General features: G+C 32.9%; 1 protein-coding gene across 3 annotated transcripts in view; it reads right to left on the bottom strand.

Moving 5' to 3' along the window:
* Window positions 1–1,975: 1,975 nt before the first annotated feature.
* SLC38A6 (solute carrier family 38 member 6) overlaps window positions 1,976–22,198 on the bottom strand; it is a 66,564-nt gene continuing 46,341 nt past the window's right edge. The window contains exons 9-17 of one of the 3 annotated variants that reach the window (XR_012486502.1): window positions 19,095–19,160; window positions 18,742–18,795; window positions 15,780–15,859; window positions 15,303–15,403; window positions 9,855–9,979; window positions 8,409–8,478; window positions 7,990–8,134; window positions 7,793–7,887; window positions 1,976–3,802 (exon numbers count right to left, since the gene is read on the bottom strand). Coding sequence is in view for 2 of the 3 variants with exons in the window: in XM_074290299.1 (XP_074146400.1) it covers window positions 3,722–3,802; window positions 7,793–7,887; window positions 7,990–8,134; window positions 9,855–9,979; window positions 15,303–15,403; window positions 15,780–15,859; window positions 18,742–18,795; window positions 19,095–19,160 (747 nt within the window). In the remaining variant the exon portion in view is untranslated. Of the gene's footprint in view, window positions 3,803–7,792; window positions 7,888–7,989; window positions 8,479–9,854; window positions 9,980–15,302; window positions 15,404–15,779; window positions 15,860–18,741; window positions 18,796–19,094; window positions 19,161–22,198 lie in introns of those variants that run through there. The other 2 variants (XM_074290299.1, XM_074290300.1) reach the window with 2 other exon arrangements.

The raw sequence follows: 22,198 nt of genomic DNA, 5'->3' as shown, positions 1-22,198 counted from the left end.
AAAGAACAAGGACTTTTACTTATCCTGACTGCCTGACCCTGAGGCCTCCAGGGAACTAGCCTGGACTTAACAAGTGATAGGGTCGGAAGACACTGTAAAACAGCTTTTTCTAGCAGTTTGGCTTGAGAAAGGAAGATGTAACATCACATAAATTTGTGAAGATAGTAGTCTAGAGAAGGCTCTTTTTAAAGATTGGGGAAACATTAAAGCAGAAAATAGGCGAGGAGACAGGGGATCACTGAGTATGAAATCTGCTAGAAAAAATAGGAGACAATGACCAGTAACAGCAATATTGTTTAATAAACTGTGAAAGATTTAGCAACCTTGATCAATACAATTAATGTGACATTTCTAAAGATCTCATGGTGAAATACACTATTTTCCAAATAGAGAACTAATGGCCTGAATGAAGTTTGGGGCTTACTTTTTTTCCCTCTTAATTTTTCTTTCTCTCTCCCCCCTCCCCCCAGCAGTATGACTAAGGTGGATATATTTTGCATGTCATCATATGTAAAATAGGAATTGCATTTCTTGTTTTTTCATTGGGTATGAGAGAAAATAGGGAAGAAAAGAATTTGAAACTGAAAATATTTTTTAAAATTTTGGAATAGCTTTTTGGAGAAAGGAGGAACAAAAGGATTACTGTGTTTTTGTAAGTTTAGTTGATGTTAGATGATTGAATTTATGGTGTGCCTACTTAACTGAGTTGTGACATCTCCCAGCTCCATTTAGCAGCACACAAAAGTAGAAGTGGTAGATATTAGGATTAACTCAGGATTGAGATTTCACAAAGGATGAATGTTGTGAGTAGAATGCAATGCAAAGTTGAAATGGTTGAGAAAGTCAGAGTAGGAGTAATGGTGGGGTGGTGACTGGAGTTTGAAGATGAATAATAGGTTTGGGAGTGATAATATAAGGAGATAAAATGATAGGTTGTCAGACAGGGGAATGTAAGTTTTTGATTAAATAAGTGTTAACACTAGTTGGTAATGATGAGGTCCAGGATATAACCATTCCTAAATATGTAGGTGAAGTGAGAGGTCATAGGTTCTAAGGATACTGAGGAACTGGAAGGCTGGGGAACTTAAATGTTGAAATTCTTTAAAACTTAGTTTCTTCCTCATGTATAAATCCTTCAATTATTTTATCAGGTTTTCTAATCTCTCTGGGGATTCTTGTTCACTCAAATCTCTTTAATGGGTTTCTACATAGTTATGGCAGAATTACTCTCCTCTTCTGGAATTTTCTACAAGGATTACTTTAACCCACAGCATTTCTTCATTGCAAAATTCTTTTTAGCTTGTTCATTTTCTCAATCTTTATTGTCAATTTCTTTAGGGCTCTCTTACCTCATAGCTGTTGTTTTTAGAAGGGAAAAACTGGGTGTATTGGCAGCTTTTTCATTCAGTCATCTTGTAGTGCTATAGAAATGGGTTATGGATCAAGGTTCCAGAGGTGATGAAACAAATTGTGATCAAGGTCACATAAGTGAAAAGAGGGGTCAGCTTTGGTAATGAAAAGGACCATTTCATCCTGAGATTACAGTAAAGGAATGAAGAGGTTTTAAGATGCAGAGGGTATAAAGTACTAAAGATTAATGATTTTGATATGACTGGCTGGGTATTCAGTTTTGCTTTCTATTGCTTTTCAAATTTCTTCATTTCTAGTGATGATTCTATATCCATATTCTTGTTTGTGGTTGTCATGCTTGTGACTCATTTTCAGTCATTGTTCTATCCATGGAAGCTGCATTATAACAGAGAATCACTTCAGTGGTTGAGATCCTGCTATGTTTTGGGACCTGCAACATCTTATAATAACATATAAAGAATGTGATGAAGATAATACTGATATAACTATTTATAGTGTTATAGGGGCTATGGTAGATCCTTACTAGACCCCTTAAAGTATTTCATCAATCCAACATTTCTGATATAGAAGCAAAGGCTTTAGTGAAATTAAAAGAAATCTACCATTAAGACAATTAATCTTTTAATACCTTGTCACTTTTCAATTATTTTACCTTTACCAATGAAATGAAATAAAAACAGATTACCTCTAAAGTATCTTCTAGTTCTAAAACTTTGATTGTAAAGTTCTTTTCAATGCTAGGATAACATGACTTATGATTTCCAACCATTCTTTTACCAAAAGCCATAATTCAGATATTCTCTTAGATTAACTAAAAATTCATGCCTCTTAAATAATGCTTTTCTCAATCCAAGTTATTAAAAAGAACTGGAAAAAGGAGCAACTAAAGAAAACAAACAGGTTTAATGTTGGTAGATCTTTTGTTTGGAATTACATTTTCAATTTAAAATAGGAGAGGAATGAATAACTACAGGAATGGTGAAACAAGTTCTTTTTTGCTAATGATGCATTCACTTCTCTTGGCTAGCTGATGAGTTTGGGGAGCAATTTTATCAGCTGTCACAACAGACCTGGATTTACAGAAGGCATAAACACGTAATGGCCTTAATGAGATTTTTGAATCTAACAGCAGCACATAATTAGATCCAAATAGATTAAAGCTTCCCACTGTGCTTTAGACATATAACTAGAAAGTTTTATTTTCTCTAATAGTAGGCGTGTAAACACAAAATGGCTTATGGAATCAGAACATAAATATCCTAAAAGTCAGTTCAAACCAAACTGAGGTTTTAGAAAACAAGCATTTGTAATGGAAATACTGACTAGTTGCACTGAGTACTAGTATAGTACAATGTAAGAAGAAAATGCTGATTATTCTCCATGATCCAAATATAGTCTATTAAATAAGAAAAATATTTTTAGCTCGTATATTAACATTGATTCTACCCTCTTATAACTGATCAATTAGCAAGCATTTCCAGAGAATTATATTTAGTACTGTGCAGAGTACTACAAAAGGTACAAAAATAGCAATTTTTAAATTCAAGTATATTACAATCTCTTTGGAATGTGAAGAAGCAGCATGATAAAATATAAAAAGAACACTGGATTTGTAGTCAGAAAATCTAGGTTCAGATTGTGGTTTTGCCATTTACCAGCTGTCTGATCTCTGGTAAATCATTCATCCTTTGGAACCTCAGTTTCTACATCTGTAAAGTGCTGATATTAATACTTGCACTCCCTTCTTTACAGGGATATTGTGAAGATCAAATGAAATAATGAATGTAAAGTAGTCTGTAAACTTTAAAACACTATAAAAATGTCAAGCTGTAATTATCTTGCTACAGGGTTTGCTAAGACTAAAGGTACACTTTCTTTTCTCAGAAGTTAACTGATTTATCCCAAGTTATTCTTATTAAAACACTTTAAAAGTAGTGAATTCTAGGAATAAGAAAGTTCACTTATATAAAAAAACCATACTTTTCCAAGACTGGCTGAAAAACTGAAAGTAGTATTGCAATAGGGACAGTTAGTAGTGGATAGAGCACCAGACCTGCAGTCAGAAGATCTGAGTTTAAATCTAGCCTTAGGCACTTACTATCTATGTGACTGAGGGCAAATCACTTAACTCTTATTTGCCTCAGTTTCTCATCTGTAAAATGGAGACACACTAGAAAACAAAATGGCAAACCAACTATGTTTTTACCAAGAAAAGCTGGACATGACTGAATAAATAAACTGCATGTCTTCTATAATAGGTCCATAATCAGCTGAGTTCTGTGACAAAACACATGTCTTGCTGGAAATCTTCCTATAAAATGTTTTGTAGAAGTTAAGGATAATGATTTTTTTATTTATTAATCCAGTCGAAAATGATGAGAGCGAAACTCAAACTTCCAACAAGAATTCCAAAGATAAGTAATACTAAAGCCTGCAGAAACAAGGGAAACAAAAAGAAAGTTAGGCTACCTTGTATAAGGAAAGTTCTATTCTGCAAAAGGTACTAAATATATAATTTAGGGGAAAAAATTCAAACTTTTCTTACTCAATTTCAAGTGGCACCTCAGTTGCATTTTAAGAATATTTTAAAACAAAATATTTCATTTTTTTGGACAGTAAGGCAGAGACATAGGTTTCTCTACTGTGGCAGTTTCTCTCACTAGCTGGGTATACTGAAAACTGATGTCATGTATTAGACAACTTCATTGTAAAATTCTAAAGATGGAGACATCCATCTCAAGAAACTCCCAACATAGCACTTTAATCCTAAAATTTGATCTCTGAGTTCAAGTCAATTTCAAAACATATTTTTATTCCTCCTTGATTTTTAAATAGAAAATTTAAATTACATAAACAAGGAATTTTACTGATTTAGACTCATTACACATTTTAAAGTTAGTTCTTCTACTTCTCCCTGCACCAAATAAAAAACCCCATTAAACCAGTTATGCTTTTCATCAAAGGTATTTTTCTTCTGTGTAACTCTATCTTTGGTGTGATAGTGGCCTGAATTTATAGCAGAATAGGATTCTTACACTCATATACAATTTATTTGACCATTCTCAATGATGGGCAAAAAGTGCGGTTAAAAATATTTTGGAACATATAAGAATTTTTTCTTATTAATGTCTTCCTTGAGGTATAAGCTCAGTAATGAAGTCAAAGGATATAGACATTTTGGTCATTTTATTTATGTAACTACAAATTGTTTTGCAAAACAATATATTAATGTGCCCACTTTCTCACATTCCTATCAACACTATTTTTATAAATTTGCAGAATGTGAAGTGAAACCTTGAAGTTGTTTTCATTTATATTTCTTATCATTAGGATTTGGAGCATTTTTTCATGTGTTTGTGAACACTTTGCAATTCTTTTGAGAACTATGTTCATATCTTTTGGGGAATAACTACTAGTGTTGTATATGTTTATTAGTTGTTTACATATCTTAGATACTAAATTCTTACTAGAGAAACATAATGCAAATGCTTCCCCCCATTCAAACATTTCTATTCTTATCCCAGTTGTATTAATGTTTGTATAGAAGCTTTTCAATTTCAAGTAATCAAAATTATTTTTTATCTTTTGTAATTACCTTTAACTCTTGTTTGGTTAAGAATATACCTCTTATCCAAAGCTATGAGATACATATGATCGTTTCTCTTCTAATTTTTTAAAAGCATGATCTTTTCTGTTAAGATTATATATCCATTTAGAAATGTATCATGGTGTGTGGTGTAAGGTATTAGATTAGACTAAGCCTAATTTCTTGCCAGACTGCCTTCCAATTTTCCCAAGAATCTTTGTCAAGTAGTTTTTCTTTTCTTTTTAGGCAACTAGGTGGTACATAGGATAGAGTACAAGGTCTGAAAACAGGAAGACTCATTTTCCTGAGTTCAAACATGGCCTCAGACACTTACTAGCTGTGTGACCCTGGGCAAATCACTTAAATCTTGTTTGCATCATTTTCCTCATCTGGAAAATGAGCTCAAGAAAATAGTAAATCAGAATCTTGCCAAGAAAACCTCAAATGGGGTCAAGAAGAGTTGGACAAGATTAAAACAAATGAACAACAATTAACTTTTGTTTTCTACTTTTTCAAACATGGATTTATTAAATCCTATTATTTCTGCAAATTAAGACAACTCTGAGATACCACCACATACCTGTCAGATTGGCTAGAATAACAGGGAAAGATAATGCGCAATGTTGGAGGGGATGTGGGAAAATAGGGACATTGATACATTGTTGGTGCAACTCTGAACACATTCAGCCATTCTGGTGAGCAGTTTGGAACTATGCTCAAAAAGTGGTCAAACTGTGCATACCCTTTGACCCAGCAGTGTTAGTATTGAGCTTATATCCCAAAGAGATCTTAAAGAAGGGAAAGGGACCTGTACGTGCAAGAATGTTTGTGGCAGCCCTCTTTGCAGTGGCTAGAAACTGGAAACTAAGTGGATGCCCATCATTTGGAGAATGGCTGAATAAGTTGTGGTATATAAATATTATGGAATATTATTGTTCTGTAAGAAATGACCAACAGGATGATTTCAGAAAGCCCTGGAGAGACTTACATGAACTAATGCTGAGTGAAATGAGCAGGACCAGAAGATCATTGTATACTTCAACAACAATACTATATGATGATCAATTCTGATGGATGTGGCCATTTTTAACAATGAGATGAACCAAATCAATTCCAATAGAGCAGTAATGAACTGAACCAGCTACACCCAGCAAAAGAACTCTTGGAGATGACTATGAACCACTACATAGAACTCTCAATCACTCTATTTTTGTCCACCTGCATTTTGGATTTCCTTCACAGGCTAATTGTACACTATTTCAAAGTCTACTTCTTTTTGTACAGCAAAACAACTATTTAGACATGTATATGTATATTTATACTTTAACACATTTAACATGTATTGGTCAACCTGCCATCTGGGGGGGGAGGGAAGGAGGGGAAAAATTAGAACAAAAGGTTTGGCAATTGTCAATGTTGTAAAATTATCCATGCATATATCTGGTAAATAAAACATTTTTAAAAATACTATTATTTCTGAATTTCCTTTGTCTGGTCTGTTCTAACTGATCCATATCTTTCTTCTTTAATTAATACCAGGTAATCTTGATGATTACTATTTTATAATATAGTGTGAGGTCTAGATGTGCTTCATCTTTATCTCTCTTCCTAATTTCCCTGGATATTCTAGATATTGTTTTTCTACCTGAATTTTGTTATCTTATTAAGTCTGTAAAAATATTCCCTTGGTTATTTGATTGATGTAATATTAAAAGCATAAATTAACTTTGGAAGTATTGTCTTTTTTATAATATTGGTAAGACCTCATCATGGGCACTGAATATTTTGACAACCAATATGTAGGTTGTTAGCTAACGAGTACCTTGTAATTGCATCTCTACAATATTGTGTTTTGGGAGGTTGATTACCAAATAATTTATGTATTTTGAGATTATGTGGAATGGAATTCTCCTTTATATTATTACTTCTTGCTTTATTATTATCATATAGAAATGTTACTGATTTCTGAGAATTTATTTTGTAGCCTATGACTTTGCTCAAGTTGTTGTCTCAGTATCTTTGTTTACTGGGGTTTTCCAAGTAAACTATCATATCATTAGCAAACTGGGATAGTATTCTCTTTACTTATCATTATTCCTTAATTCCTTTCTTCTGTCATTGCTTCCAGAACGTCATCAAATAATAGTGGGGAAAATATCCTTGCTTGCTTCACACTTACATTTGCTGGAAAAAGTTCTAGTGTACTCATACTGCATGTGATACTTGCTATTGGTTTTAAATAGACACTTTTCATAATAGTTTTTAAAAAGGTATCTCTATGCTTAGACTTTATAGTGTCTTTAGTGTAAATGAGCATTATACTTTGTCAAAGACTTTTTCTGAATCTAATGAGATGATAATGTGATTTTGGATGTTTTGGTTTTCTTATTCAATCTGTAGTTCTTTTTTCGTTTTAGTGGATTGTTTAATTTATTCACATTTAAAGTTCAAAGAGTTAGTTACATTATATTTTATATTTTTCTTTAAAGGTTTTTTTAAATGATTTTATTTCTCCTCTTCTCTAAACATAACACTTTGTTCTTTATTTTACTCCCATTAGCTCTCTCTAGTCCAGTTCAACTAGTATCTTCTGCAAGAAGTCTTATTTGACATTCCATTAGTTAGTGCTTCTCCATGTCAATTGCTTTATATTTATTTATCAGATACACATAAATATGTACATGTTGATTCTCTCAAACAAAACATAACCTCCTGTATGGCAGACTAAAATATTTCATTTTTAAATTTGCAACCCCTGTACAAAATAAAATAAAATTTCAGATAAAAGAAAAGAGGACTCTTGAAAGAAATGCACACTTAAAAAAAAAAACATACCCCAAGCTTCTTCTGTGATATAAAATCCTCTCTACTGAGTTTAAGATAAAATAATCCTGGATACACAAAAATCAAACATGTTGCTGTACTGGCACCTTTAAGGGAGAAAACAAAGAAACAAAATTATGTCATTTGGATCAGAATCTGAAACTAAGAGAGCCAATTTATTACAGGAACTTTGGGAAAAGATAACTTACCAACTATACCAAATATATTTCTAATGTCAGGAACATACAGGGCAAGTAAAACAATGATTGTATTGACTGCTAAAGTGACCAAAACATGATGAATCCATGAGAATGGGTGATTAGGAAAAAATGTCATTATTATTGCTTTTCTTGCCTATATAAAGGAAAAAGAAACTAATTTAAAAAAAGAGAAAATATCATTAGGAAAAGACTTGCTTAGACCATAAATCTATCCTTGTAGTCTTCTCTCAAGATGTCTATTTTTAAAAAACTTCTATTCTACACACACTTTTATCATGAAGCTTTTAAAAAGACTAAAATTTTAGTCTTATTTTCAGATATTATCTTCCCTGTTTCAGACCTTGCATTTAATCTAATTAGTACACTTACCATATTCTACTATGCATAATAATTATTTATGTACTTACCATCTCTCCTCTAGGTGATAAGTTCTTTGTGGGCATTTGTATGTCCCTGCCCTGGGGTTAGCATAGTGCGCTATAAATGATAAATGGTTAATAAATATTTGTTGCGCTGAATTTACATTGCATTTTTCTAGGTAAAAAATTATGAAAATGTGAAGCTTTTCATACATACTTTCCTTAACTTCTCTGATTACCATTACTAATCTGTCTGACATGGAAATTTTGCTATGATATTTCATCATGGCAGACATGATTATATTTCTGAGGGCTATGCAAAGCACAGTATTAGAGGTCCTAGGCTAGAAAAGCTACAAGTTTGGGCCCCAGGATAGATAGCATGCCTGTTATCTAAGGACCATTCTAGCTGAGATAACAAATTACTGGTTAATAAAGTAATAATGGGGGGCAACTAGGTGGTCCAGTAATAAGAGTTCTGGGCCTGGAGTCAGAAAACCCATCTTCCTGAGTTCAAGTCTGGATTTTCACACCTGGTCAAGTCACTTAACCCTGTTTGCCTCAGTTTTCTCATCTGTAAAATGAGCTAAAGAAGGAAATGACAAACCACTCAAGTATCTTAGCCAAAAAACCTCCAAAATGATCACAAAAAGTAAGACACAACTGAAAAATGACTAATAACAGGTAATAATGGTTATCAATTGGTCCTTAAAGTCTAAGGGGAGAAGAATAAACGTTCTAAAACTGAAAAGAATTTCTATGAAGGAAATATTTTAAATTGCTGACAACAACTCTCATTACTCCGGCTGTCACAGAATTTGCTCTTTCAAATGGCACTTATTAATTAATTATAACAAGCATTGTGAGAAGCAAATCAATAAGAAGACAATAGCCCTTAAGGAGTTTATAATCTAAATGAATAGATAAGATACTCATATAGCAATATGTGAATACTTTCCCCCAGTGACATATTAATTCTTAGAATTCTCATGTACAATAATACTTTTTTTGTTGTTGTTGTTCATTCATTCTGCTCTCAAATTTTAACAAATACAAAGTTGATGTTTCATTTTGGCTAAACTTTCTTTGTGAAAACAAAGTTACAGTAAATCAGCAAAAACATACTTTTGCTGATTTGAATTTTCATCTTGTTTGTATATAATTCTTTTGAAAACACAATACAGAATTGGAAGAAAAAATTTAATCCTTCTCCCAAAGCCTTAGAAGTACTATATTCTCCAAATTGAAAACAATGCTGTGAGACAGCTTAAATCTAAACTTAATCTCAAAAAACACAAATTAGTTTAGCGGTTCACTGTTATTTTTGTCCTTTCATGAAGCCATATGCAGTATGAAGTCTTTGATCAATCACTTGACAAATGAGTAAGATACACAAGACTAGATTTGACTCAAATGTTCTAGTCTGCAAAGAATTAGTGTTGCCATATTAAGGAAATGACTACAATAAGTAACAAGACCTTTAACAGTACTTACAGGGAAATGGATTAGAGGGACTGTCAAGAGCACAGCAAACAGTATGCATAACTTTACAGCCATGACAACAACATCATGTGGCAAGTATTTGCTATAACCCTGTAATATTTCGGATTCCACTTTTTCTGCAAATAATAAAATAAGGTTCATCATTATAAATTGCTCAGAAGTAAAAAATGGACCAATATTTTCTTTTCCATGAATTGAGTCTTTGCAAGACTTTCTAAAATAACTCAAAATATAAGCATATTTTTACCTTGGGGAATAAGGACACACCTTTCTCCCTCTTTACATGTGAGCCATCCAAATAGAAACAAGCATATACACACAACTGCTAAAGTTAGGAAAAGAAATAAGAACATGGAATTTTTCTTTCCAGGATCTTGTAGGGCACTTCAAATGCTGTTTTGCTTATTTTTTAACCTCACCTGTTAGTTCAAATGACCCCAAGTGGTTTTAATTATTGTTACCCAAAACAGAAAATGGTCAAGTAGAAAATTAATTACCTACTAAGGGAGTTGCTAGGAGGGGATGACAAATTCTACTCAGTACATGTGGCTATTTTCCATTGAGATCTAAAAATGAATATGTCTTAAAAACATGTTTTAAAAAGTACACATAGAACAGTGGAAAAAGTTCAATTTTGACTTAAGTTGAAATTATACAATACTCTTGTTTGAGAAAAGTAGGAAGGTTAAAAAGATATATTCAACAAATATTTAATGAGTGTCCTCTGGCACTGTGGGAATACATGGTTGAATAACATGCAGCTATTGTTCTTAAGCAGCTTATGATAATGGTAACAAAGGGAGAAAGCTATATATAAAATAAGAGGAAAAAAATAAAGTACAATTAGAATTTTTAGAAAAAAGATTATTTCTAAATGTGATGGGGATGCGGGTGGAAAAAGATCTTGGAAAATATCTGGGAAGTGGCTAAGTTGAATCTTATAGGAAGTTTTAACAGACAAAGACTGGAGAAAAAAAGAGAAGAGATTGATACCAAAGAAGGAAGGAAAAACATAAACAAAAACACAAATGGCAGGGAATAAGGGGAGAAAATCCACATTTATATAGCATTAATATATATCAGTATGCTAAGTACTTTACAAATATTATCTCTCTACTCAAGTACAAAGTGGACAGTCCTGTAGACAGAACTGAGGAGTTCACTATAGATGAAATTCTGAGTACATGAAAGCAAGCAAGTGGAAATAAGGCTTAAAATGTAGGATGATATTTGTTTATAGCCTTAAGTGCTAGAATTATGTGGCAGGGAGACTTCATTAAAACCAATTTACTTGCATGACATGATATCACCTCTCTAATGTCACAGTCCTCTTTGAGAACATAAGATAAGCAACAATAATATGTGGCAGGGATTGTCTTATATAAAATCCCTATCTTCATAAGGATAGAGCAGAGTAGTCTGAACACAGTATAAATTTAAGAAGCATTTATTAAATTTATTTCCTTTAGCAAACGATTTTAAGCTATTGAAGGTTTTTGAGCATGATGAAAGCTGTCCTTTAGGAAGAATTGATTCTGGGAGACAGTAGAGACAGGAAGGCATTACCATTTGTCTAGGTAAGAAGTAATGATGTGCATATCCTTTGACCTAATAATGCCACTATTAGGCATGAATTCCAAAAGAGATTTTAAATTATAAAGAGATTTATAAGATTTAAAGAGATTTTAAAAAGGGAAAAGGACCTATATGTACAAAATATTTATAGCATTTTTTTTTCACAAGGCAAAGAATTGGAAATTGAGGGGATGCTCATCACTTAGGAAATGGCTGAATAAATTGTGGTATATAATTATTATGAAACGTACTATATATAAAGTAATAGCAATATTGTGGAATAATCAGTTGTGAATGACTGCTATTCTTGGCAACACAATGATCCAAGATTATTCTGAAGGACTTATGATGAAAAATGCTATCCATATCCATAGAAGCAACTGACTATGTCTAAATACAAACTAAAGCATAATTTTTTTAACTTAGTTTTTTTTTTGGGGGGGGGAGGGAATGGAGATCTTGGCTTTCTTTCATGCTACTTTTCATGGAAATATTTTTCATAAGTTCACATGTGCCTTCTCAATGTAGGAGGGAGGGAAGATGGAAGAAGGGAAAAAATCTAAAATTTTAAATTTTAAAACATCTTAAAAAAAACTGTATTACATATAGCTGAAAATATATATGAGAGAGAAAACCAGAAGTAATGATGGCCTAAATAAGGATGTTGGTATACTGAAAGGAAAGGGACACTTGTGAGGGGCAGCATAGATATTTATCAAGGCCAATATGGACGTTTCATGATTCTGTATGCTTGTAAGCTCCTTAAAAGCAGGGACAGTACACTTAATAAATGTTTCCATTTGGAAATTAGTTAGCTAAAAATGCTTTCTAGACAGTGTGAAGGCATTATTGTTTAGTAAATCAGAGAGCGGGAGACAACAAATCTAGGTTCTATTCTCAAATGCTTGATATTATGAATTACAGAATCTCAGAATTAGAAGATAACTCAAATGCCATCTAGTTCAAACCATATCTGAACACAAGCTGATTTAGTAAAGAGCTTAGTGCTTAATAAATGCTTGTTTACTTAATTTAACTTAACTTTACTACAACTCACTACACCCATCCAAAAACAAAATATGCCACTTTTAATGGGTTTTCCCTTATTAAAGGTTTCTAAACAAAAATGGGAAGACACATTTGCCAGGTTTATTGTAGAAGGGAATTTTGTAGGATGAGAATTCCCAGCTTCTTAAACTATGGTTCATGATTTGTTATCAGTAAATATTTGATTTGCATGCCTATTTTATGTACCTATGCATCTGGGGTCATGTAAAAATTTCACAGGTGAAAAGGGGTTGCTAGTGGAAAAAAATTCAAGAAGCCATAGATCAGATAATCTTTGAAGTTTCTTCAGTCTCTAACATGATTTATCCTTATGGCAGCACTTTTTGATTACTCTTTAACTGCTAATTTTTCTTTTTCATTAAAAATAAGCCTGATATTGCTAACAACTCTCTGGAGCAAGTACAATAAGTCTAATCAAATGCTTAAAAATGAATATCATGTCTCTGTAAGCCTTTCCACTCCTGCTAAATAGCCTTCATTTTTTTCACCAATATTTAAGATACAACATGATCTTGAGGCCTTTTACCACACAGTTCTTTGGATATTCTCCAGATTATAAATGTTCTTTATAAAATGAAGTAATAAGAATTAAACAGATGAGGTCTCATCAGAGTGAACAGGAAAATATGAAGGACTAATCTATTTTCATTTTTTGAACTATAGCTATTAAGACCTGTAGCATTAAATTAAAAAGAATAATTACTAATTATTTAAAAAGAATAATGATTAAAATAGTAATTTGGGCAATAGTTTTGTTTATCAGAGGAAGATGATTTCTCCTTTTTAATAGATAATATCAAACTCTTATTACATATTCTATCATAAAAACCAAGATTATTAACGTTGAGCAAATATAAGTGAAGGCTTTTTCTGTAACCCAATTTGAATCAGATATGAAATCAACTTTTGAATGCTTGGATAGAAGATACTGTCTCACATAAACTGAGATATGACCAGAAGTCTGAGAAATCAATTCTAATTTAAACTTAAACCATTACAAGTCTAGCTTCCATCTTCTCAGATTTGTTGTCAGAGCTATTTGGTTAGCTATGTGTTCTTAGTTGAGCCAGAACACGTGTAACTAAGATGGTAAAATAAGCTTGTATGCATCCAGACAAATCTAGACAAATTTCATAAAGTGACCTCTACTAAGTATATATTACCCTAATTAAAACTGTGTCATAATTAGAGCAGGTTGCCAAACAGGATAAAGTTTATAAAATGGGACTCGTTACTTGATGTTTGACATTTGGAAGTCTTTGACTATGGATCAAAAAAAAAAATTTTTTTTTTTTTTTGGTTTTATTGCTATATCCTTTTTTGGAATTTGGCTCTGGTGTATAATTGATAGTTTCAAATGCTATTCTCCCTATATTATAGCTATTCTCTATGTTTAACTCTGTGTGTATATCTTTATGTTTCTTTCCTTTATACAAATATTTAGTCAATGTGTATATATAACCATGTGGATCAAAATTCTTAAATAAGCTCTTTGCTTCAAGTATACTCTGTATTATGAGATTTGCAGTAATCATTTTGACAGAAAGGTGATATGAAAGTTTTTTCTTGCATTATGATTAAATGACAAAATAGATCTGTTCTGAATTGCACATTACTATCTCCATTATCTGCCTTTAGGGAAGGAATTTGTTTGTGTATCCACAACCAAAACCTCTTTAGGATAGACTTTTCCTTAAAATTTTCATTTCTCCACATGAGGACATTTGAGTATTCCAAAAAACTTGTGATTGTGGACAAGGAGTTGAGATTTAGGAAGATCCAAGAAGGAAAAAAAAAAATTTGCTAATCGGGCTAATCTCTCCAGGGGAAACATGTCACTTACAAGCATTAAAGTCTTTTAGATGACATGACATTAAAAAAGAATTTTTAAAAATCTACAAATTTAGTCTAAGTGGGCCAGAAACAGCAAAGAATTTGCTTCAAAATGAAATCTTTAGTGAAAGGCATTTGGACTCTAGGACATACATATAGTTTTCCTCTTTAATCCTCCTCCTCCCTCACACTTAATACAACTACAATGGAAAAGGCACTATAGTCAAGAGTCCAGAAAATCCTAAATTCCAGGGCTGACTTCATAACTTATCACCTCAGTGACCATAAGCCAATCATTTAATCTTACTCAGCTTTGATTTCTTCATCTTTAAAATGAAAATAAGTTTACACTACTTATCTCATAAAGCTTTAATGAAAATAAAAGGAGATATTATACATGTTTTTTTAACTATAATCTACTATATAAACTATGATTCTTATTATTGTCATACTATGACATATAATAATCAATCGGCAAACATCCATTAAACACCGACTATGTGCCAGGCACTGTCTTAAGTGAAGAGAATAAAAAAAGAGTCAAAAAACAATCCCTAATCTTAAAGAGCTTATAAATGTCCCATTCCATTTGTTGTTTCCATTTGCCTGGAAGGACAGGATTTTTTTTTTTTTTTGGCAACAATTATAAAGTTATAAATTATATATATATTATAAAATTATAAATTTACGCCTTTTAAAAAGTATCAGTAATCTGAAGTTTCTTGCTATCTAGCAGAAAACCACTGAAATATGTACAGAGCTGGTTCTTGACTTTTCAAAAGATAATAAAGCAATTCCTTCATATCTTTAGGATAACTCAATTTTATTCAAGTGGTTTTCTGAGTTAAATCTACTAACAAGGGATGGACATAAAATCCAAGTCCACAATAAAATTCACTAAGTAATAATGCAGGAGAAATTAGTTGCATTTATCTTTTGCTTATATAATTGTAAATACTTTACCATAAAAAGTGAGGTATCCAAATAATGCTGATAAAAAATAAACGAGAAAACTTAAAGCAATCCCCGTATTGGTTACATTCTGCATTCGACTCTTGGAAGGTCTAAAAGACAAAAATAGAACCAAATAAGAATCACAAAACTGAACAAGACAAGCACCATAAGCTGGACATGATCTGAACAAGAGATCAGAGAAAAATATGCAGACTCCAACTCATAGTGCTACTCAGCCATACAAAACAGAGTCCTTTGGCAACATTACATCAGAAATTGCAATGGAAAAACATCATATGAGAATCCATGAAGATTCTACCGATTTTTTTTTGTTGTTGTTGTTGTTGTTGTTGTACTGTTTTCCAAGAAACCTTCCATAATCTACTACTGAAAACTATGAGGGAAGGAAGGAATTGACCTAGAAAAGTCTCAAAATGCTAAAGACATTTTGATTACATAAGATCATCTAAGATTTGTATACATTACCTTTGAAGCTCACAGTATATGGGCAACACTGAAGTATGGCAGAGAAATGAAAATGCCATAGTTGGAATGGCATAAGCACTCTGAAAAACAAAAACAAAAAACCCACAACAAACATGAAATTCTTAAATAGTTTCCTGTTAAAAAAGCTACCACTAAATTTGACATTCAACTCAGATTTTCCAATGAAAGGATTCTTGTCAAACAATATTCTTTGTTAAATAGCTATATTATCCAAAGGAAAATAATTTTCATGATGTGACAGGCAGTTATGAATGTATTTATATTTCCTGCTCTTATATTACAATTTTTTGAGACTCACTGTATATATATTCTCCTTCTTCCCTCTTAGCTTCCCTCTAAACAGTTATGGTCAGTTTTCAAAATCCACAAAAAATGTTTTATTCATTGGCTGATTTCACCCTAATGTCATATGGGAAACTGCTCTTGCCATGAGCTATTGTTTTCTTAGTTAATACATGTAACCATTAAAACAATTAATCCACAAGCCAGGTGCTAGCTATACAAAGACAAAAGTGAAAATAATCACTGTCCCCAGTTTAGCTGGGGAAGAGCATATTGAATATCTATAATTATGCACAAAGAAAAGCCTTCATGTAGAAGATGCCTTTTGAAGGAATTCTGAAAGACAGAAGTGAGGTGGAAGTGCATTCCTAGCTCAGCACAAAGGCATAAATGTGGAAAACGAAGGGCTATGCCATGAGGCCAGTTTGACTAGACTGTGGTGAGTGTGGAGGAGGATAATAGACAATAAGATGGAAAGATAGGTTGGGGCCAGGGTGGGAAGGGCTTTAAGTGACAAACTGAAGAGTTTGTCTCTGGAGGTACAGCCAGTTTGTGATTAGTGTGAATAACAAATACTATGAAGCATTATTCAAATCCACACTGCATTATTTCCACTGGGTTGGAACCAATGACCATATTTTATATAATTATAACTTCAAATAGCACAAATTTCAAATATATCTAACTACCGCATAGTAGTCCTTATTTGCACTTATGTAATAGACCAAAAAGAGAAGGGAAGGTTTCAAAAGATGTTTCAAAGGCAAAAATCAACAGATTTTAGCAACAGACTGGATATGGGGGTAAGAGATAATGAAGAGGTGAGGATGACACCTCAGTTGTGAGTCTCAGGGATTGGGAGAGTGATGGTATTCTTGATAGTAACAGAAAAGTTTGAAGTGAGAAAGAGAGAGCGAGAGACAGAGAGAGAGAGAGAGAGAGAGAGAGAGAGAGAGAGAGAGAGAGAGAGAGAGAGAGAGAAGAGAGAGAGAGAGAGAGAGAGAGAGAGAGAGAGAGAGAGAGAGAGAGAGAGAGAGAGAGAGAGAGAGAGAGAGAGAGAGAGAGAGAGAGAGAATGTGAGAAAGTTAGTTCAGGGGCAAGGACAATAAGGTTAGTTTTGGATACTTTCAGTTTAAGATATCTACTAGATGTTGAGTTCAAGATGTTTGAAAAGCAGTTGGGCATTCAAAACTGAAGGTCAGGAAGGAGATTATGGAGATGAATAGGTTTGAGAATCATCAACATAGAGATGATGATTAAATCCAAAGAAAATGATGAAATCATCAAATGAAGGAAAATGAGGGCCAGGACAGAGCTCCATGGGACGCCTACGATTAGAGAACGTGACCTGGATCCTCATTCCAGCAAAGAAAAACTAAGGCATGATCTGAGAGGTAGGAGGAAAATTAAGAGAGAAGGTTTCAAGGAAAAGAGGGTGATTAATTGTTAATGGTTACAGTAAGGTCACACAGAATAAGAAATGGGAAAAAGAGGCAAGGTCTGAGTGGATTCCTCCCGAAGTATTCTTCAATCAAGATATTTATTTGGGTCTCTAGGGAAAGAGTTCAAGAAATTAAAAGGTTATGTCTTCCAAGGCATGGTGTCAGGTTGGGACAGCAAAGTGACTAGTTAGGATTTAGCAAGGCATAAGCAGTGATAAGACAAAGACGAAGAGTCTATAAGGATAAATAATAATGTAGATTTAAACTGGTTAACTAAAGGATCAAGACTAAGAAAGGGGAAAAAAGTGAAGCTGAGAACAGGGGTGATAGTCTGGGAAAGTATTGAAGGGTGGGAAGAATGGAAGTCACAATGAGGACAAAGAAAAGAATTAGGGAAAGATGGAAAGACTAGATAAAAGAATTGCACAGACCTAATTATGGAAGTTTAACACATGTGAAAGACAGTGAGCTTAAGGCTATGACCTTTACTGAATAAAGTAAAGTAGAAAAGAGAAATAGGTCATGAGACTAAGGAAACTGAGGAACTTGAGGGTTAGGGTTACTCCCCAGTATAAAAGCAGGATTTGGAAAAAGAAGGGAGAATGTCCTAGGGACTGGTAGGTTACCTAAGTTCACCCTTTTTGAATTCTTAGTCCTTTAAGGCTAGCACATGAAACATGTTCAAGTCCACAGAGTAAGGATTGGACTATGGATCCCAACTTTATCATTTAATTCTAAATTCAGAAAACAGCAAGCTTTAAAGTTTTGAATGTCTACCGGAAGTCCCTACTGTTTATATTAAGTCAACGGTCTACTGTTTAGGCTGAATTTTGTTATAGACACAATTTTTACTTAAAGGAGAAATTTTTGGTGTAATAGATTGGTTAGTTTTACAAATCCATGGCACTGTAAGTGCCTGTATTGTCAGAAAGATTCACTGGAAAGACCAAACAATTTGATAATATGTTTGACACAAAAAGTGCCTATTTTATGATGGGCCTATGCTTAAAAATTTGATTTTGTCAGGCAAATCTATACTTATTTTCCTATTTAATTTCCTATGAATTTCTATGAATTTCCTATGAATTCCTATGAAAATATATTAATTTCCTATGAAAAACAACTAATAAATATAAACATCTTAAAAACAAATGCTATACAAACCTATTATAGTTAAAATGTGAAAATTAAATCAGAAAAGTCTGTTAACAATTTACCTCTTTGGAGATGTGAAAAAACTCTGGTTTACAATCTTCTGTGATATTTGAAATCTGTGAAAGAACATAGGGAAAGAAAAATAAGAAAACAAAAGTTAGCCACTTAGTAAAATGGTAATTCAAAGTAATCCCTATTTATGTCTACTGGAGTTTTAGATATGTTTAGTTCACTTAATCTTCACACAACCAAGATACTACCATAATTACTGCTCAGTTCTTGAATAAGGTTGTGTTTTTGTTTTTTGTTTGTAGTTGTGGCTTTTTCTATAATTAAAAAAATTATTAGCATGACCTTTCTTGTCAGATTAAAATACGGATTATTACAAATCTTCAAAAAACAACTAGATCATTACCTGGAAGAATTCCTCTTTATGACTTAGTGTCAGTGGACAAGGGATGGACCATTTTTTCACTATAACCTGTAAAGTGAAAGAAAAGTACCTAGATTGTACTTATAAAATTTCATGATGAACAGATTACTTGAAAGAGAACAAAGCAGTGGTAAGCCAATCTCTTTTCTTAAGGGAGATTCTATCTGGCCTTATTTCCCTCTAAATTAAATTAGACAATTATAGTTAATGAATGTTCTCTCCATTTAACTCATGAGCCCAAGTTATGGCTGTCTCTCCACATGAAGTACTCCATATCTGATAAGGCCTTAGACAATTCATAATGTATGGGAAACTATCTATATGGTCACAGCTAAGTTTGGTAATTCTCTTTACTACTCCCAGAGACAAAATTCTTTCATTGCTTCTGAGAAAACTCAATCTTAAGGCCTAACTTACAGAGATGTGAAGTGTTTAATGAAACTAAGAGAGCAGCATAACAGAATAGGGATATTATTACCTTGGAGTCAGGGAATTTGTAATTGTTTTTTACCTCTAAACAGGCTTCTCAACCTTTTTTGTGTCACAAACTTCTTTGGCAATCTGGTAAAACCTCTTGATTCTTTCTTAGAATAGTGATTTTAAATAACTGAAAGAAATGCTAAATTTTAGCTAGAGGTTGGTGAAAATAAGAATCTAATTGTTTTCCGATCCAAGCTCATGGATTCCCACATTAGAATGTTTGCTCTAAGATAAATGAAGAATTATTAAAGGAAACCTTGGCAGATAGATTAAATTTTATAGATTGAAATACGAAAAGCATGTAGATGAGAAGGTCTTTAATGAGAGTGATGAAGCTGATGTTCTGCTTCCAAACCCTTTTTGGTCAGTGGGTACTTCAGAAATGTCTGGTGATTGAATGTGGAAACAGTTGTCTGGGACAGGAGCATAAGATCATAAGATAAGGGAAGTGTGAACACTGTTTCTGCTTTCTTGGTTCACGTAGATATAAACATAGGCTATTTTCATTGTCTTAGAAACATTAAAACCTAAGATAGGAAAATTGAAAACCAAAGGGACCATGTCTCTGAAACATTCTGAATGATCTATACAAAACCAGTTAGGAAAAAATTTTTTAAAAGAAATACAAAAAGAAACTCAAAGGGAAAGAAAATCTTTCTCAAAAAGCTCTGATGAAAATTTTTTATAACTAAACTTTTTATTCTAGTAACCTTGTTCTTGCCCTATAATTCTGGTCAACCACTGTAATCCTTGGATTTGGAGGAATCTATTTAATCTGTAAATAGCTGATCCAGGCTGCTATCCAGTGTACAAAAGGCCAAGGAATTAAAAAGAAAGAGCTCTGTGCTTTGCAGAATAGCAATAAATAAATAATAACATTCCTATCTGATAATAATTTTTATCTATCCAACCAAAGATTAATGTAATGCTAAAACAAGTATCACGCAAAACCCACTTAACTTCCTCAGGAATAAAATGAATCAATGAAGAGGCATCCTTAGATCTGATAGAACAAAGTAGAAAATAAGAAATGTGAGTGATATGAAAAAGTTGCTTTAATTTTGCAATATGTAAGTTATAAAAAGGAAAAAAAAGCAGTGATTGTATGGTCTTAATTATAACTACTTAAAATAGATTAAGATGGTTAGTTGTGGGTGTTGGACAAAAGAACTAGATGAATTCACAAAATAAGGATGTCACACTTACTTTTATCCTGCAATACTCTTACTCCATCTATGCAAGCTACTTTCTTGGGCAAGGCGAGACCCTTTTATGGCATTTATAACTTGGCCACTGTTGACTGGATACCCATTAACAGCTAAGCAAGTGCTGTCAGGAAAATTCATTATCACTCACCTCCCCAGAATGTATACCTCCTGCCTACCAGATTGCTTCTGATTTTGGTCGATACTATTGTTAAAGGCTCTGCACTTGAGGCAAGGAGCAGTGAGTAAAACCCAGGCTCCCCATCTTTTTATTTTGGCTGTTATACACTGAGTTGCATAAGATGAGCAAGCATACATGGGTATTACCTTTATCCCAAACCTACCCTTCTTTCTAACTTTCTTTTTGGAGTCAAGTACGCCATTGCCCTTCTAGCCATCCAAGTTTATAACTTTAGTAGCATCTTAAATTTTCTCATTCTCTTCATTCCACAAATCCAATCAGTTTCTAAATCTTTCATGTTTACCTTTATGTCTCTCCCATCTGTCTATTTTTCTCTACTGACAGCTATTACTATAGTTCGGGCCTTTGTGACCTCTCATTTGAATTACTGCAATAGCCTCCTTCCTAATTGGTTCTCTGACTCATCTCTCTTTTCTTAAATTCATCCTCCATACAACTACCAAGGTGACTTTCCTAAAGCTCAGAGGTACAAAGGCAGTACCCTCTTCAAATTCCAATGGCTCCCTATATATTCCAGCATCAAATGTTGTTTCATTTTTATCTCATCCTTTTAAAATTTCTATTTTAAGTAAACTCTGTAATGTATATAATTACGTGTGTAGCAAACAGGATATAATTTATTATCAAGTAAATAAATACATACTGGAAGTGCGTGCTCAAAAATTTTTAATGAAAAGGATGCATGATCAAAAAAAATTGTCCACTGACTCAGAGAAAAAATAAATTAGGAATAGAAAAATCAAGGCAAGAGAAAGCTACAGTATTATGAAGTTTCAAAACAAAAATAAAGCAAAAAGAATGGGGGAAAAATAGTCCTAGTCAAGTTATAAAAAGATAAAGTCAGGGAGATAGAAGATAAAGAATTGGGAATAATCCCAGTGATTTATTATCTTGACTAAAATACTCTTCTTCTTTCCTTCATCTTTGCAAATCCTATACAAACTTCCAGCTTCTGCTCAATTCCCACTGACCCTACAAAGTAATGTAATGATCTTTCCTTCCTCTGAACTACAAATAAACTTACAGTCTATACTATATCCATTACCACTTAATTATAAGAGTTTGTCATTCTAGGATTGTTTGATATGCACTACTCTTGTTTTGAAGCTCTAAGAGAAAGATCAATTTTATATCTCTGTATTCACATGGCTCCTAAATTCATTGTTGAGCACATAGAAGGAAGATGAATACTTATTGAC

The sequence above is a fragment of the Sminthopsis crassicaudata genome, chromosome 2 (assembly GCF_048593235.1).
Source record: "Sminthopsis crassicaudata isolate SCR6 chromosome 2, ASM4859323v1, whole genome shotgun sequence".
NCBI classification, from domain to species: domain Eukaryota; kingdom Metazoa; phylum Chordata; class Mammalia; order Dasyuromorphia; family Dasyuridae; genus Sminthopsis; species Sminthopsis crassicaudata.
This window is presented reverse-complemented; position numbering and strand designations above follow the sequence as displayed.